Raw genomic sequence first — 14,437 nt, forward strand, 5'->3', positions numbered from 1 at the left:
AGGTGCTCACTGGCCTCCCATGGCCCCACCAGCTTCTAGAGCTGGGAGCAGAGCCAGGAGAGGTGGGCTGCAGGGCCCGCAGGGAGCAGGTGCCCCAGGGCACTTTGCCAACCCGCATCAATTATGCATGAGTGGCACTGGGACAGCTGGCCTCGGACCCCAGCAAGAGTCCTGGCTACGATTGCCCTCCCCGGCTGCTTTGTCCGAGGGCCTGGAGAAGTCCTGGGGGTGTCAGTGCCATCAAACAGCCCCACGTCGAACAATCTCCAACATCGTAAAACCTCGCTACTCCTTCGCCAGTCGGGCTCGGTGTTGCAGGATGTGATGCCTCCAGGCTGGGCTCTGTCCCTGCCCAGCTCTGCCCATGCAGCCGTGCCTGACACCCATTAATAATGCACGGAAATGCGATCGCCCCTCGTAACCTCATCCCCTGCCCTGTCCCAAACACCAGCTCCAAGTTTGCTCATATCGAGCTGATCATGGATGCTGAGGAGGTGAGCATCCTCAGGTGGGACAGCACAGGCTGCTTTGGGGGGATCTGTCCTCTGCCTTCGGCGTGGCATGGCCTGACGCTGCCCGGTCCTGAGGGGCTTGTCCAGCTCCTCGCAGCTGCTGAGTGGTTGGGGCAGGACCCAGCTCTCTCCCCCTTTGCTGCATGTCCCTCCAGGCCAAGCGGAATGTGTGCGTACGAGCAGCTGTAGGACTCCACCGGGCAGCAGGTAGGGCCAGGGCTTGGGACACGGCTGCCTGCAGCGTCCCAGCCCCTTTGGGCATGGGGCCCTGTCCAAACCCCTCCCCAGGGAACTAGGGTTGGGTGCTGCCACCTTGGGGACAGCAACAAATGTGGTGGCCCTGGGACCATGGTCATACTGGTGGGACTGGCCTGGGGAGCAGTGGTGGGGAGAGGGCATCCTCCCCTACGCAGAGGCGCTGGGTGCCATGGTCACAGCAGGAAGGCTCACGGTGATGGAAGATGTGAAATCCCCAGGACCCAGCAGTGAGGGGTGGGGGGGGGGGCTGGTGGGGATGGCCCCCTCCCTGCATCACCCCTGTTTGGTGTTACAGGGCCAGGGGAGAGCCAGGTGGCCAACAGCGAAGACCCTGCACGGCTCCTCTTTGCAGAGAAGGGGCTGCAGGTGAGAGTGGCAGGGACAAGGGAACTAAGGGGATGAGGGTCCATGAGGGATGAGATGGGAGTGGGGGGCCCCATCCCAGCCACGTGCCAGACCAGGAGCCCCAGCAGAGGCCTGTCACACTCAGGATCCCAATGGGTGCTGAAGCCTTTGGTTGACCTGCCCTACGCCTCTCTGGGTCCCTCTCTTGTGGGTGGTTTCTGAGAGTTAGCAGACAGTGGGAGAAGGAAGGGGGTCTCCCCCATCCTCCAGGCCTGTGCCAGGCCCTCCATGCCATACCCAGATCCAGCAGTGCCCAGGCCCTCCTGCAGCCTGCGCTAGTCACACTGGGACGGGGGAGAGCTGACCATTAACACACTCATTCCCTCATGCCAGGAGAGCTGCTTGACCATCGATGACATCTTTCACCTGGATGCGGGACAGGTACTGTGGGCCCTGGGTCCTCTGTCTAGACCCCCATCCCCACATCCCCACATCCCTCCTCACCTGGGTGCTCCAGGGCCATGTTGGCCCCAAGTGGGGGCGGATGGCTCTGCAGCTCACCTGGCTCCTCTCCAGAGGTGCCAGGTGCCACTGCCAACTCCTCAGGGGTTGCAGACAGTGCTTGGCACCTGGGGCTTAGTCCTATGCATGGCTCTGCTGCTGCTTTTCACCACCTCCTGTCTCCTCTTGGGTGCTGAGATGTGGCTGCCATCTGTGCCGCACCATCTGTGCCACACCATCTGTGCCATGTTGTCTGTGCCATGCTCTGTGCCGTGCTCTCTGTGCCATGCCTTCTATGCCATGCTCTCTGTGCCGTGCCGTACCATCTGTGCTGTGCCATCCATACTGTGCTACCTGTGCTGTGCCATCCATGCCACACCATCTGTGCTGTGCTACCTAATCTATGCCAATGCCATCTGTGCTGTGCCACCTGTGCCAGACCATGCCATCCCTGCTATGCCATCTATGTCTCTCCTTCCAGAAGAAGGTTTTGGAGCTGGCAAGACCCCAGTTGGCCCTAGTGCCCCTTGGCTATAGCGTGTCCCTGCTGCTGTGGGATCCCCATGGTCCTGGGACGTGGCTGCCACTCCAGGACATTGTCTGGCAGGTAAGGGCACAGCCGCGGGGAGGTGACAGTGTGTCCAACATGCCCTGCAGTGCTGGGCTCTGGGCTCCCACCCAGGCTGGGGGTGCCAGGCTCATTCAGTAGGCCCCGATCCTGCTGGTACAAGTGTGAGACCCAGCCACGGGTGACAGGAATCCATGGCTCCCAGCTTGACCGGCTTGTCCCCAGGTGATCGACAGCGTTTTCCAAGAGCTGGAGGCCGCAGGGGGTGATGCACAGGGCCTGCAAACTGTCAGCCTGGTCCAGGTATGGCGGGAGCAGGGTTGGCTGGGACAGGGTGCCCCAGGTGGGAGTCCTGCTCCCCTGCTGCCGCTAGCCAGCCACTGCTGTGCTGTGGGGCTTACACGGTACCAGTGTCCAACCCCAGGGGCCGAAGACCTTGAGATTTCCAGTTTTCTCACCTCCTCACAGGACTTTGCAGGCGAGGGAGGCCTGGCCTGCCCAGGGGGTGTCTCCAAGCTTCACCAGGGGCATGTCACCTGCCCTGCTCCAGCAGCACGGTGGGCACAGGGAACCCTCTAACACCTCCTTTCCCACCACGTGGCTGGGCTTTTCCTGACACTGACCCTTCTTTGTGGCCTGAAAGACCTTCCCATCTGTGCTCAGTTGGCACGAAGGAGATTCCAGCTCCCACTGCCAGGCTAGGTCCTTGCTTTTGGTCCCAGATGCTGCCAGGGCCTGCCAGGCTCTGCACGCATTTGGATGTCCCAGGGCAGTGGCTCTCCCCAGCCCTGGGCTTGGAAATGCTGGAGGTGCCCCAAGACGTATCCCTTCCCAGCGCCCACATTTGCATGGGCATGAGCAAACGGGGGGGGGGGTCCAGCGAGCACAGCGGGTCCCAGCAGCCCCATCTTGCTGCCCCGTTCCAGGTCTGCGCCCAGGGAGGAGCCTGGGACCTGCTCCGTCCTGGCAGCCAAGCCCTGCAGGTGATGGACGTCGCACCCCTGGGCCTGTAGGTACCCAGTGCCCCATGGTCTGGCATCTGCACCATGGGGCACAGGGCTGGACATGGGACATAGTGCCCAGCCAGGGGATGGGCAGGGGTGTCCCTCAGGGGCATGGAGGAGGAGGGTGAACATGGCCCCTCTCGCTCGCTCTCGGCTCTCTCTGCTTCCAGGATGGTGGAGGAGGTGACAGAAATCGCCGTGCCCGATGCCCGAGCTGCCATGAGCGTCTATGCGTGGGGCCTGGGTGCCCTCCCAGCACCGTTCCTGGGGTGCACGCAGCACCCTGTGGCAGATGGGTGCTCGGCTGTGCAGGGGTGAGGGATTTGGGTGTCACCCGAGGAGGGACACTCTGGGAACAGCTCGGCTCACAGGGCCAGAACTGGGCTGGTGCGTGGGAGGGATCAGGCTGGGGGGTGCTGGGCTGGCTCCCGCCACCTCCGCAGCCCCGCTCACCCGCCTGCCTCTCCCCAGGACTGGCAGCCTCTTCACGCTCACGCTGGAGCGGGAGCTGGAGGGATGTGGGCGCCGGCGCTCGGCCCTCAGGATCCTGGCAGTCCCTGGGGGCCCCGGGCTTGGCCCTGAGCCGTACGTACCGGGGTCGGGGCCCTGCCCCAGGCTTGGGGTTGAGCCAGGTCCTGTCTCAGGGACTCCCACGAACCAGCAGTGCCGGGCGGGTGGTCGAGGACGGGATTCACTACCTGGAGGAGAAGCTGTTTGGGCCTTGGAGGGGCAGGAGAGACTTGGCACCCCAACGGGAGCCTGTGCCTGGGAACTGGGGGGGGGGGAGGGGGGTGTCCCACCACCCCTCAAGCACGTGGGCTGGTTTGCTCCCGCTCTGGCCCAGTCCGGCTAACTGGGAGACCAGGCCCAAAGCCCTCATGGACTGGCGCTCAGCCCAGCTGGGGAGTGCGGGCCCTGCTGCGATGCTGCCATGCCCCATCGCTCCCCCCACGCTGACTCTCCGCAGGCTCTCTCCCCTGCTTGGGGCGCTGGCTACAGGACACCCGCCGGCCAGCGCCGGCTCCCTGCCCTGGATCGTTGAGCGGCTGCTGGAGGGGAACAGCCTCACGTTCCTGCTGCTGTGCGTGGCGCTGCCAGGTACACCCTGGGAAGGGGATAACTGCCTCGGGGGGGGGGGGCCTTCCCCCCAGCCGGCTCCTGGCACTCGGTCCCTGCTCTCCCGCTGCCCTGTCCCCTGCCCAGGGATGCCCGCGGTCACCGACAGGCCAGGCACCAGCTCTGCTCATCTGTGCCAGCCTGGTCTGTCTGCAGCAGTGCTGTGCCGGGCCCCGGGACATCCCTGCGCCCATGGACACCATGCCCCCCATCCAGGCATCCAGGGCTCGCTACTCTTTCAGACACTTCCGGAGAAGAGATCCTGGCAGCCCTGGCACTGGCCGAGCGGGTGAAGGGGCTGGCCAAGACGGTCTCACCCACCCACTGGGACCCTGCGCAAGAGGCCGCGGTGCGGCGGGCAGAGATCCGAGGGCTGCGGGCCGAGCTGCTGGCCAGAGCCGGCCGCCTGGAGCAGGAGAGAGCTGTGGCCCGGCTGCGGAGAGCCCTGCGGGAGCTGCAGGTAGGAGGATGCCCTGGGTACCATGCACCTCAGCTGGGACCCGGAGTGGCACCGTCCCCCCAGTTGGATGAGGTCCTGGCTGTGTCCTGGTGTCACAAACCCTTGTCTGGAGCCGAGGGCAGGGGAGGGAGCCAGGGGTAGCCTGCCTGGGAGAGGGGACAGTGGGGTGGGACGTGCCCACGCAGCTGTGCCATGCCTGGAGGTCTCCAGAGCCCCAGCAAGGATGTGCTTTTCTAGGTGCTGAAGAGCCAGAGGTGGGAGAAGAAGCAGATGGCGACCAAGGCATTCAGGGAAAATCAGATGCATCGACCTGGTGCCAAGGTGGGCACAGGCCAGGCCTCCCTCTGTGGGGACAACCTGGGCACAGGAGAAGTCCCAAATCCTGGTGACATCCCTATAATGTCCCCTCCTGCTCCCACAGGACCTGGTCCCTGCAGGGAACCCAGCACTGGGCGAACAGCCTGGGACCCAAGTGCCCCCGGAGGGAGCCAGCCTGGAGCAGGGGGGAGGTATGGAGTATGGGGACAGAGACGTGCCACTGTGCCCTGGTGGCTGATATATGGGCATGGGGCATCGCTTTAAATTAGGGGAAACCCCTCTGCTTAGGGGGCTGGAAGAGGAGAGGGGCTCATGGCTTTCTTTAAACTGGCTTCTCCAGGCCCCCACGTCACACTTGTTTTCCTTCCCTCTTTCTGACAAGGAGCCAGTGCTGCCGAGAGCTGCCGGAGAGGGAACAGCCAGGCCCCTGGGAATGCGGGACAGGGCCTGCCAGAAGAGCCTTTGCCGGGCGAAGCGCCGTGGCCACCGAGTGGGGCCAGCGTGGTGAGTGAGACCCTGCTGGGTCCCTGTCTGGGGCTGTGCAAGGGAGTGAAGTGTCGGGGGGGGGCCTTCAGCCCTCCGCAACAGCAGCCCCCACAGCTCCGGTCTGAACCCTCTCTGCTCTCTGTCAGGCGAGGAGCCAGTGGCAGCCATGCCTGTCCCAGCCATGCCTGTCCCTAGAGGTCCAGTTCTCCCTGGCCAAGGCCCAGAGGCAGCGCCTGCAGGCTCAGCACCACCTGCTCCTCCAGCAGGAGCTCGGGGAGCTTGGGGATGGGGCAGCGCCAGGCCAGGAGGTGAGTGGGGAGGTGGGCACAGCAGAGCCCTGAGCAGGACAGGGGGAGAGACTGGAGCTGAAGTGAACCCTTCAGCAGGAGCTCCAGGCTCCCTCGCCTCCCTGGAGCTGCTCTCCTGCAGCAAGGCAGCAGGCAAGAGCCTCAGGCAGCTGCAACACTCCAGAGCTGTTCTGTCCTTGTCCTTGTCTCTGCCCCTGTCCCTGCAGTGGGACACGGCTCGCTGGCAGCGGGAGGTGGCTGTGTTGGGCCGGAGCCTGGAGGCAGCACGGAGAGAGCGCGATGTGGCCGAGCAGGACCTGGAGGCCCTGCTGCACAGCCACCGGCAGGAGATGGAGGCCTGGAGACAGCACACACTGCAGGTGGGCAGGGGATGTGTGTCCAGGCTGCCAGCATGGCCTTGCTTGCAGGGGGCAGGGACAGCACCAGGGCCATGTTAGGGAGCCCTGGTTGTCCCCACAGGTGTTTCAGGCCCAGCGGCACCTGGCAGAGGAGCGGGCAGAGGCACTGGATCGCCGCTACCGGGTGCTTCTGCAAGAGGTGCTCCGGGACGCTGTGGAGCTCTCTGCACAAAACCAGCAGCTGAGGGCAGCCAGGCAGCAAGGTTCAGCCAACGCCGCCACGCAGACGTCCTGAGCCGACAGCCCCAGGGTGGTGGGCACGGCTGCCCTGGCAGGAAGGAGGGGATGTCCACAGGTCCCTGCCACCTGGGCCCACACCCTGCGGCACGCGTGAGCCACCAGCCCTGACGCCAGGTGGATGGGCAGGCCCTAGCTGTAATTGTCCCCCAAGGCAAGTCCTCTGATCCAGCCTGCTCCGGCTCCCGAGAGCTGCTGCTGCTGGCGTCTGGTGAGGGCGCCAGGGCAGGACCCTCACTGGCAGAACAGAGGAGTTTTTCACCCCTCTGCCCCCCCGGAGAAAACCCTGCCCTGCAGTGGGGCAGGTGGCTGCAGGAGCACAGGCTTGGGCACAGCTCTGCCGCCCCAAGCCAGAGCTCAAAGGCGCGCAAGGTAATGAGAGCAGACAGCCGCACGGGCAGGGCCCCCCGCGGGCACCGTGCTGACGCAGAGGCAGGCGAGCACAGCAGCAGGAGCAGAGCGGGCACCACGGGAGATTTAACAGCCCTGAGGGTGCTGCCACATGGAATAAAGTGGGTGCCCTTCACCAAAGAGCGTTGTTAGGCTCAGATGTGCCTCGGGCCCCTTGAACGGCAACAGCGGAGGGCTCTGCCGAGCAAAGCAGATGCCTTCCTGCAGGGAGGACAAACACACACATGCTGTTGAACAGCAACTTTAATAACCCTGGCAGAGCCAGCACCAACTTCTGCCTGCTGGGAATTCACCAGCAGCAGTGTTCATGCAAATCCAGGCGCCATCTCTCCTGTGAGGAGTGGGCAAAACAGTCCCCGCGTCCTCATATTCCCCATCCGCTCAGCCCAGAGCAGTGGTGGTGGGCAGCCACACTGCACCCAGGAAGGGCAAACGGGCCCCAGGGACAAAAGCCCTTTGGCCAGGAACTGGGGTGAGGGATAGGCTGGAAAAATGCTGGGAAGAGGTGAGGGAGAGACCTCAGGCCATGGCATGAGGCTCTCCAGAGAGCAGCACGCAGCCCGGTGCAGAGGACTGGTACCTCTTAAAGCCCAGAGGGAGAAAACCCTCTTCCTCACATTTCTGGGTGCTCAGAAGTGGCATGGACCAGCCCAGGGATCCTCCTACCCAAGGAGTTCAGCACCAGGCTCCCCCAGAGATGAGAACTGGGGACCAGCTGGGCGCACTGGGTGGACACGGCCCCCAGCCACAGGAAAGCACCATCCCACAGTGTCACAGGAATAAAAATGGCACCAGAGCAATGCTGGCCTGGCAGACTGTGCAGCAGAGCTCGGTAAACATATGCACGAGCCTGCAGCACACCAGAGCTAACCGCCGCAGGGGGATCTTTGAGCCAGGAGCGTTTGCTGGCACAGGAGAGAGCGCGTTCTTTGGTGCATAGAAGATGGGCGGAAGCGGCTGGACGATGCAGTATGCTATGTGCCGGGATCTGCTCCAGAGGCTGGGCCCACCCGATGGCACAGGAACCCCAGGACACGGAGCGGTCCCTCTTCCCAAAGGCACTTGGAGCCTGGCTGGGCAGGAAGCTGGCCAGGCTGGAGCACAGCCCTGCCCTCCCAAGCTGGGGCACTCCGACACAGGGGCCAGTGTCGCTTTGCCCACACATTACACTGCTAAAATAGGGGCAGGGAGGTCCTGGCCTATCTTTTATGGAACCGAAGGCTACCTTCCCCAGCTTCAGGAGTGAGAGGATTCAGAGTAGATCCTGCAAAGAGCAGGGCACAGAAAGAAGGTGCCAAGCCAGCATTTTTGGCTCCAGTTCCCCGGACACAGGGGCAGGGAACACCTCCTCCCCTCCCCCAGCACTCCTTCTCCTGGGGTCCTTGTGCACGCAGAAGGGCAGGGAGGCTGACGGCCCGAGCAGCGCTGTGCTTCTTATATAAGCCAGCCCCGGTACAGCAATGACACCGCTAAATAATGACTAAAGGCTGCCCTGGCGCTGCATGCAGGGCAGGGAGGCAGCAGCTATGTGACCCCATAGTACAAGTGAACAGCAAGGCCAATACTTGCGACAGCGATGAAGAAGAAGAGGGTGAGCTGCAGGTCAAAGAGGGTGACGGACAGGAAGGCGTTGACCAGGATGGAGCAGGAGATCACAAAGAGCCTGGTGATGTTACTGCTGTGCTTCATGACCACAGACATGATCAAGCCATTCAAAGCCTGGCTGACCACAATGACCAGCACCCAGGAGGAGAAACCCTCCAGGAAACCTCCCTCTGTGCTGCTCCAGAAGTGGCCAGTCACATTGAGCAGGACCCCAAAGAAGTAAAGGAAGAGGTTCTGGAGGCTGAGAGGTAGAGCCTGGGCTTTCAAGATAGCTTCCGTGTAGACAGCAGACAAGCCTGATATGAGGCAGTACACTGAGATCAGCAGCAAGCCCACCAGTGTGATGTGCAGCTGCATCCTGGAGGGGCTGCCAGGGTCATGTGGGTCCTGCAGGCCCCCACAGCTGTAGCTCACCCCAGCAGCCGTTAGCAGGAAAAGAGCCAGCCACTTGCGCATGCAAAGTCTTTGGCGCAGGAAGAAGCTGTAGAGGAGTGCCGTGCTGACAATCTTTAAGTTACTCAGGACCTGGTAAGTGCTGGGATCCATGAAGAGCTGCATGTGAACCACCAGGTTGTTGTTTGCAGCATAGAGCAGGGCAGAGAGGGCAAAGGGGGCGGCATGATACCATGACACAGCGACTGCCAGCAGCTTTCGGTCCCAGATCAGCAGGAACAGGAGGGAGAACACCAGCTTCGTCAGCTCGATAAGAATCACAACAGACGAGGAGCTGAAGGGGATCTTCCCATCCACCTTACACAGGTTTAGGAGGGGAGCATGAGAGCCATATATGGCTACAGACAAGATCAGCATCAGTCCCCATAGCACCCTTCGAAGCACCCAGTTTGCAGGGCTGGGCACAAAGCCAGCAGCATTACCGGACAACATTACCATTTCCAGGTGGCAGCCAGCAAGGGCAAGCTGCTGCCAAGGCAGGGAGGCCAGACAGACTTGCACCCTAAAACATTCACGAAGAGATCAAATACCATGAATTTAATGAGTTTGATTAAGACATGCTAGCCGTTACATTTCTGGTGTAGTGGAAGGGAACAGTTTTGTTCTTCATTCGGGAGAGAGCTTCAGGCCTTCCCAGGAAGCCACACGAAGCATGTTCCTTGGGCACAGTGATCACTGGACGGAAGGGTGCATGGGCAGTCAATGTGATGACATGTCACTGACAGCTCTTCACTCCACAGGGGAACAGGGGGAGAGGTGAGGGGAAAAGGCAGCTGGCAAGCACTTGGCCGCTGATGCTTCCAAGCTATGAAGGGTTAACACAGCAATCACCTCTCCCATGATACTCTAATAAATATCCCAGAATCAGACCTGCTGATGTCTCATAAGTATCTGATATAAAGCATTTTTCCAGTGGAAAAGAACGGCATGTGTGACTGCTGTCCCCAAAAGCCCTAGGAACCTTCTGCTCCTGCTGTCTAACTGAGAAGAGCTGCTTCTAGAGTCACCTCTGCCAAAGGGCTCCTCTCTAGTCCCGGCCTTTTTTCAGGGAATTGAAGTAGTCCCGGATTGTCTTTTCAACATTGGGAACAGCGTAGTTCTGAGCAGCATATATCCCCGTGCAGGTGCCAGCCACAAATCCCAGGACTGCCGAAAAGCGAAGTTTGGCTACGACGTAGCCTGCCAGAAAGCCTTTGAGAAAGGGGGAGGCCAGCAGAGAGCCGTCCTGCAGCAGGAGAGAAGAGCGAGGCGTGAGGAGGCCGCGGCGAGGCGCAGGCCCGAGCGGAGCCCCGGCCTCCCGCAGGCTCCCGCAGGACGCGGGGCCCGGCCGAGCTCCCCGGCGCGGCCTTCAGGGCCGGGCCGCTGTCGGCGGGCAGCCGGCGAGGGCGGCGCCGGGCCCGCGGCGCTCCCGACGCGCAGCTGCCGGTTACCTGCCCCACGCCCGCGTGCACCTCGTCCTCCACCCGCCGCTGCAGGTTCTCCAGCCGGTCCTTGAGGAAGGCGAGGTCCTTCAGCTTGGGCACCGAGTCCTGGGCGAGAGACACGCGCTGCAGGCGGCCGCCACCCGCGGCGGGGAGGGGAGGGGGCCCCACACGCGGCCCGGCCGCTTGCCCCGTCACGGGCAGGGCGAGAAGCCCCGCGGCGAGCGCGCCCGTCCCGCCGCCCCACTCACCTTATCGTCCGCCATCTTCCCGCCGGCGGCGCCAGCCGCGCACGCGCGGCCCGCGCCTCACGGGACGCCCGCGGGGGCGCGCGGCGCCATCTTGAGGCGGGGCGGAGGGAGCGCGCGAGAGGCGGGTGGGCCAGGCTGGGCGGGGCCGGGCCGGGCCGGGCCGGGCGCCGCGTGCGGCGGCTGCGTCATTCCCCCCCCGTCCCCGGTACCGGCCGCCCCAGGGGGCCCGGGGCTGGCAGGCAGCGGGGGGGGGATGGCGCCGCCGCGGCGCGGAACGGGGGCCCCGGGGCCCTTCGCGGTGCGGGGCAGCGCGACCCTCACCGCGGCCGCGGCGCTAACGGCACGGCAGAGCCGCCGGGGCTCCAGCTGGCGGCTGCCCGGGGCCTCCCCGCGGTGCCCGGCTGGGCCGGGGAGGGGTCTGGCCCCGGTGCGCGGGAAGGAGAAGCCTTGGCGGCCTGGCACTGGGCCCCGCGGGCGCTGGCGGCCGAGCGAGACGCGACATCGGGCCCGGGGCGGCTGGGAGAAGGGGGTCGCTCTCAGCACGGACGACGCCTGGGTGCGAACACGGGTCTGTGTTTTAGGAGACGTTTTGGGAGCCGTCGCAAAGCCGCGGGAATGCAGCCCACCAGCCGCCCGGGGCAGCGCGGGGAGGACTCCCCTCCCCGGCCCTGCACGCCGGCGGGGTAAAGTCCCCCCGGTTCGTCAGGCCTCGGCAGAGCGCTTGGCTGAGCTTGGCCCTCAGGAGCCCCGTGGCTCTGTCCCGGGGGATGCTGCCTTGGTGCCGGGGTTGGCTGCAGTAGTGGAGTGGCCCCGTGTGCGACTGCCCCTCTGCTCCCCCTGCCCCCTTCCTGCTGTGGCAAAGCTCTGCCTTGGGCTCACAGGTTTTGGATCCCAGTCAGCCCCCAGCTGGACGGTTACCTGCAGCCACTGAGTCTCTCTTTGTTCAGGCCTAGGGAGTGAGCGGCAGCAGATGAGCTTGAAGGCCTGGGAAGGATGCAAAGGAGAAGAGGAAAGAGGTGGAGACAATGTGCTGCCTTTGCTTCCTGGCCCGCTGGTGGGAGACAAGGCTCAGCATGGTGTAGGAGCACCTTCTCCCTGCCAGCTCCAAGGGAACATTTCTGACAAGTGGAGGAGGAGCTTCTGCAGGATTTTGAGATCTGCTGCACAGTAAGTGACGGAGATACTGGAGCAGGCTGAGCCCAGTCTCTTCCCTCTGCTCTGACTGCCTGACCTGAAGAGGTACATAAATGGGGTCCCTGGTCATAGAACCCCCAGTCCTTTTCTAAGCCTTATATTTAGTGCCTCTGTTTTTACACCTCTGCCTGCACTCTGCCAAGGATGCTGTGATCCACCTGTGGGCAGGGGAACGTCCTCCTAGCCATGGGGGGACCAGCCCCTGCAGTCAAAAGAGGGGCCTTGTGAAAGAAAATGTCAAGGTACCAAACTGAGTTAAGGCAGCTGGGCGAGAGTGGGAATCCAGAGCCAGAGTTCAAGGGAAGCACTGTCAAGGCTGGGAGGACCCAACTGTGGTTCCTGTGTGTCAGGACCTGCCCCTATGCAGCCCTGATTTCCACAGGGTCTCCTCCCTTCACACCTGCCCTGCACGTGGGTGAGCTCTTGTGTCCTAAAGGCCCGTTCTGTGTAAGTCTCTGTAAATAGGTACTGCAGGCGTGGATGGAGAAATAGCTACCAGAGAACAGCAGGCCAAAGAGAGGAAGAGTACATTCTGAGAGAGAGGTTGTGAAAGTCTCCCAAAAACTGATGAGGTCTGGAGACTGGCAGTGGTGTTGGATCCCCAAGAACTGAAAAACTCAGGATACCATGAGTCTGCTGAACCTGTACAAGGCTGCTAACACAGGCTGGCATCAGCTGTGGGTTGTGTAACTTGGACCATGCCCAAGAATGTGGAGGCTGCTGTGTGCAAACAGACTGCAGGATTATACAAGCATCTAATGAGAGAAGAGCCCCTCTGTGCGATGTTGTGAGCACCTACCTGGAAGCCCCTGCTGCGTCAGTGTGACCCTCCGCTCCTCAGTAAGCAGCTGGGGTCGGACCCCAGGGGTTGCCACCCAGGTAGCAGCATGGTGAATGCGAGTGACCTGCATGAGTAAGTCACTGTGTTGTGGGACTGGTTATCTGCTGCTAGTAATACCAGCTTAAGTCTATTAATAGTAACAGCTTAATGACTGAAAGGTGTTCTAATAAATTTTAGCTCTGACTTGATCCCCCTTAAGGTAAAAGGTAATTTACACCACTTGGACACCCGTTCTACATCTCCCCAGAAGGAGAGCTTGGGAAGGGGAGGAGTTGGGGACCCCTCTCACCCAGCTGTGTGTGTTGCAGTGCCCGGAGACCAGCAGAGGATACGCAGCAGCTCACCAAAGAGAGCCTGCAGGTGCCGATGTGGGTGCAGTCCCCGTCCCACCATGGGGTGAGGAGGTTCACCCCATAGGGCTGGTCAGGGAGAGCACGCTGTTCCCACAGCCCACACAGGAGAAACAGCAATTCTCAGCTGCAGCTGTGCAGTGCCTGACTAATGCGGAGGGGAGGAGCTGTGGCTAGCAGGGACTGCTCTCTAACAACATGTTTGTTAAGTGAAAAGCCATGTGGAAAGTGAGCGTATGCTAGTGCAGTCTAGAGAGACGTAGAGCACAGAAAAGCAGCAAGCAGCTTCCAGTGTAGGGATCTGAGAAATACTAAGGCCCTGAGTCTATGTCTCAGACCAGCCTTGCTCCTGCTCTTGTGGCAGGTCCTTGCCTCAGGGCTCTGGTGTGAGCCTAGAGGACATCCACTTTGGAGGCTCTTGGCCTGAGCTCTCCAGTGACTGGCTGTGACTTTGGCTGGGGTCAGACACAAGCAGCAGGGATCTGTCAGGACATATTTGGTCCCAAATGTGGTGGCTGGGATTCCCTCCTGCCCACTCCCTGGCCGTAGGCTGTGCTACCTGGACAGCTTTCCTTTATCCAGCAGTGAGGGGTAGAGGCAGCCTCCCTCAGCTCTCTCCTGCTGCAGGTTTCAGCGCAGAGTTGATGGTCTCTTGCCATATCAGGCTACGTCCAATCCAGGGACAGTGCCAGCAGCAGGAACAAGAGGCAGAATCTTTCCCATCCTTATTAAACCCTCTTCCTCTCCCTTTCAGGAGCAGGACACCTGTGTTTGTGCAGATGATGCTGTGGGCTCTTCCCTCACCGATGGAAGTGGATCAAAAGTCAGTGCTTTTTTTCTGGAATAGAAGGTGACCAAGGCATCCTCCCTGTATCCACATCTGCCATGATTCCCCTGATCATTCTTCTTGCCATGAACAGCCTCATGCTTTTGCAGGCAGACTTGCGAGGATGCTCAGGTGTGATGGGAGCAGCAGCCTGGTTGGCTCTTGCTTTTACTGCAGACAAAATTGGTAAGGAAAGAACAAAAATGAACTAGGCTAGAGCTGGCAGCTGATCCTACGCAAACTGCTGTGACTTTGCTTCCTGGAGCAGTGGAGATGCTCTCCTGGCTTTGGTCCTAAGGGCAGTATTACCCAAGGGGTGGAGCAGGCTCGTAGGGCCTCAGTCAGGGCTGCAGGGCAGGACCAAAGCAGGAGTGATGGGCAGAGGAGGGAAGTTCCATGTTTTACTTCTCTGTAGCACGCCCAGAAACTAAAGTTGGCTCACTGTCACCCTGGAGCTCCAAGTGCGTTGATGGGGTGGCAGCTCTTCTCCAGTGCTGCTGGGATGAGAAAAGCCTTCCTGCCCTGCTGGGCTGTGTTCCCAGCACTCACAGGTTATGCCTCCCTGAGGAGCGGA

General features: G+C 61.8%; 2 protein-coding genes and 1 long non-coding RNA gene across 5 annotated transcripts; 1 reads left to right on the forward strand and 2 right to left on the reverse strand.

Annotated features, from left to right (window-relative positions):
- Positions 1-7,157: 7,157 nt before the first annotated feature.
- SLC35A4 (solute carrier family 35 member A4) lies at positions 7,158-9,419 on the reverse strand. The gene has a single exon (XM_013954561.2). The coding sequence runs from the start codon at positions 9,416-9,418 to the stop codon at positions 8,447-8,449; it is 972 nt and encodes a 323-aa protein (XP_013810015.1). The 5' UTR covers position 9,419; the 3' UTR covers positions 7,158-8,446.
- Positions 9,420-9,502: 83 nt separating this feature from the next.
- On the reverse strand, positions 9,503-10,745 carry LOC136993355 (SLC35A4 upstream open reading frame protein). Its single transcript, XM_067304929.1, has 3 exons — positions 10,653-10,745; positions 10,411-10,509; positions 9,503-10,205 (listed from the first exon to the last, which is right to left on the reverse strand). The coding sequence occupies exons 1-3, from the start codon at positions 10,665-10,667 to the stop codon at positions 10,008-10,010; spliced, it is 312 nt and encodes a 103-aa protein (XP_067161030.1). The 5' UTR covers positions 10,668-10,745; the 3' UTR covers positions 9,503-10,007.
- Positions 10,746-10,788: 43 nt separating this feature from the next.
- Positions 10,789-12,892, forward strand: LOC106494307 (uncharacterized). 3 transcript variants are annotated; one of them, XR_010885618.1, is made up of 3 exons: positions 10,789-10,857; positions 11,600-11,819; positions 12,312-12,892. It is a non-coding gene; the product is annotated as an uncharacterized lncRNA (long non-coding RNA). The 3 variants fall into 3 exon arrangements; XR_001294277.2 differs by lacking the exon at positions 10,789-10,857 and adding an exon at positions 10,956-11,208; XR_001294276.2 differs by lacking the exon at positions 10,789-10,857 and adding an exon at positions 10,959-11,220.
- The last annotated feature ends 1,545 nt before the right edge of the window (positions 12,893-14,437 follow it).

Source organism: Apteryx mantelli, chromosome 14 (assembly GCF_036417845.1).
Source record: "Apteryx mantelli isolate bAptMan1 chromosome 14, bAptMan1.hap1, whole genome shotgun sequence".
Classification (NCBI taxonomy): domain Eukaryota; kingdom Metazoa; phylum Chordata; class Aves; order Apterygiformes; family Apterygidae; genus Apteryx; species Apteryx mantelli.

Coding starts and splice junctions, on each gene's coding strand:
- SLC35A4 (XM_013954561.2), bottom strand. CDS start 9,418: ATGGTAATGTTGTCCGGTAATGCTGCTGGCTTTGTGCCCAGCCCTGCA.
- LOC136993355 (XM_067304929.1), bottom strand. Junction 10,206..10,410: donor TGCACGCGGGCGTGGGGCAG/GTAACCGGCAGC, acceptor CTCCTGCTGCAG/GACGGCTCTCTGCTGGCCTC.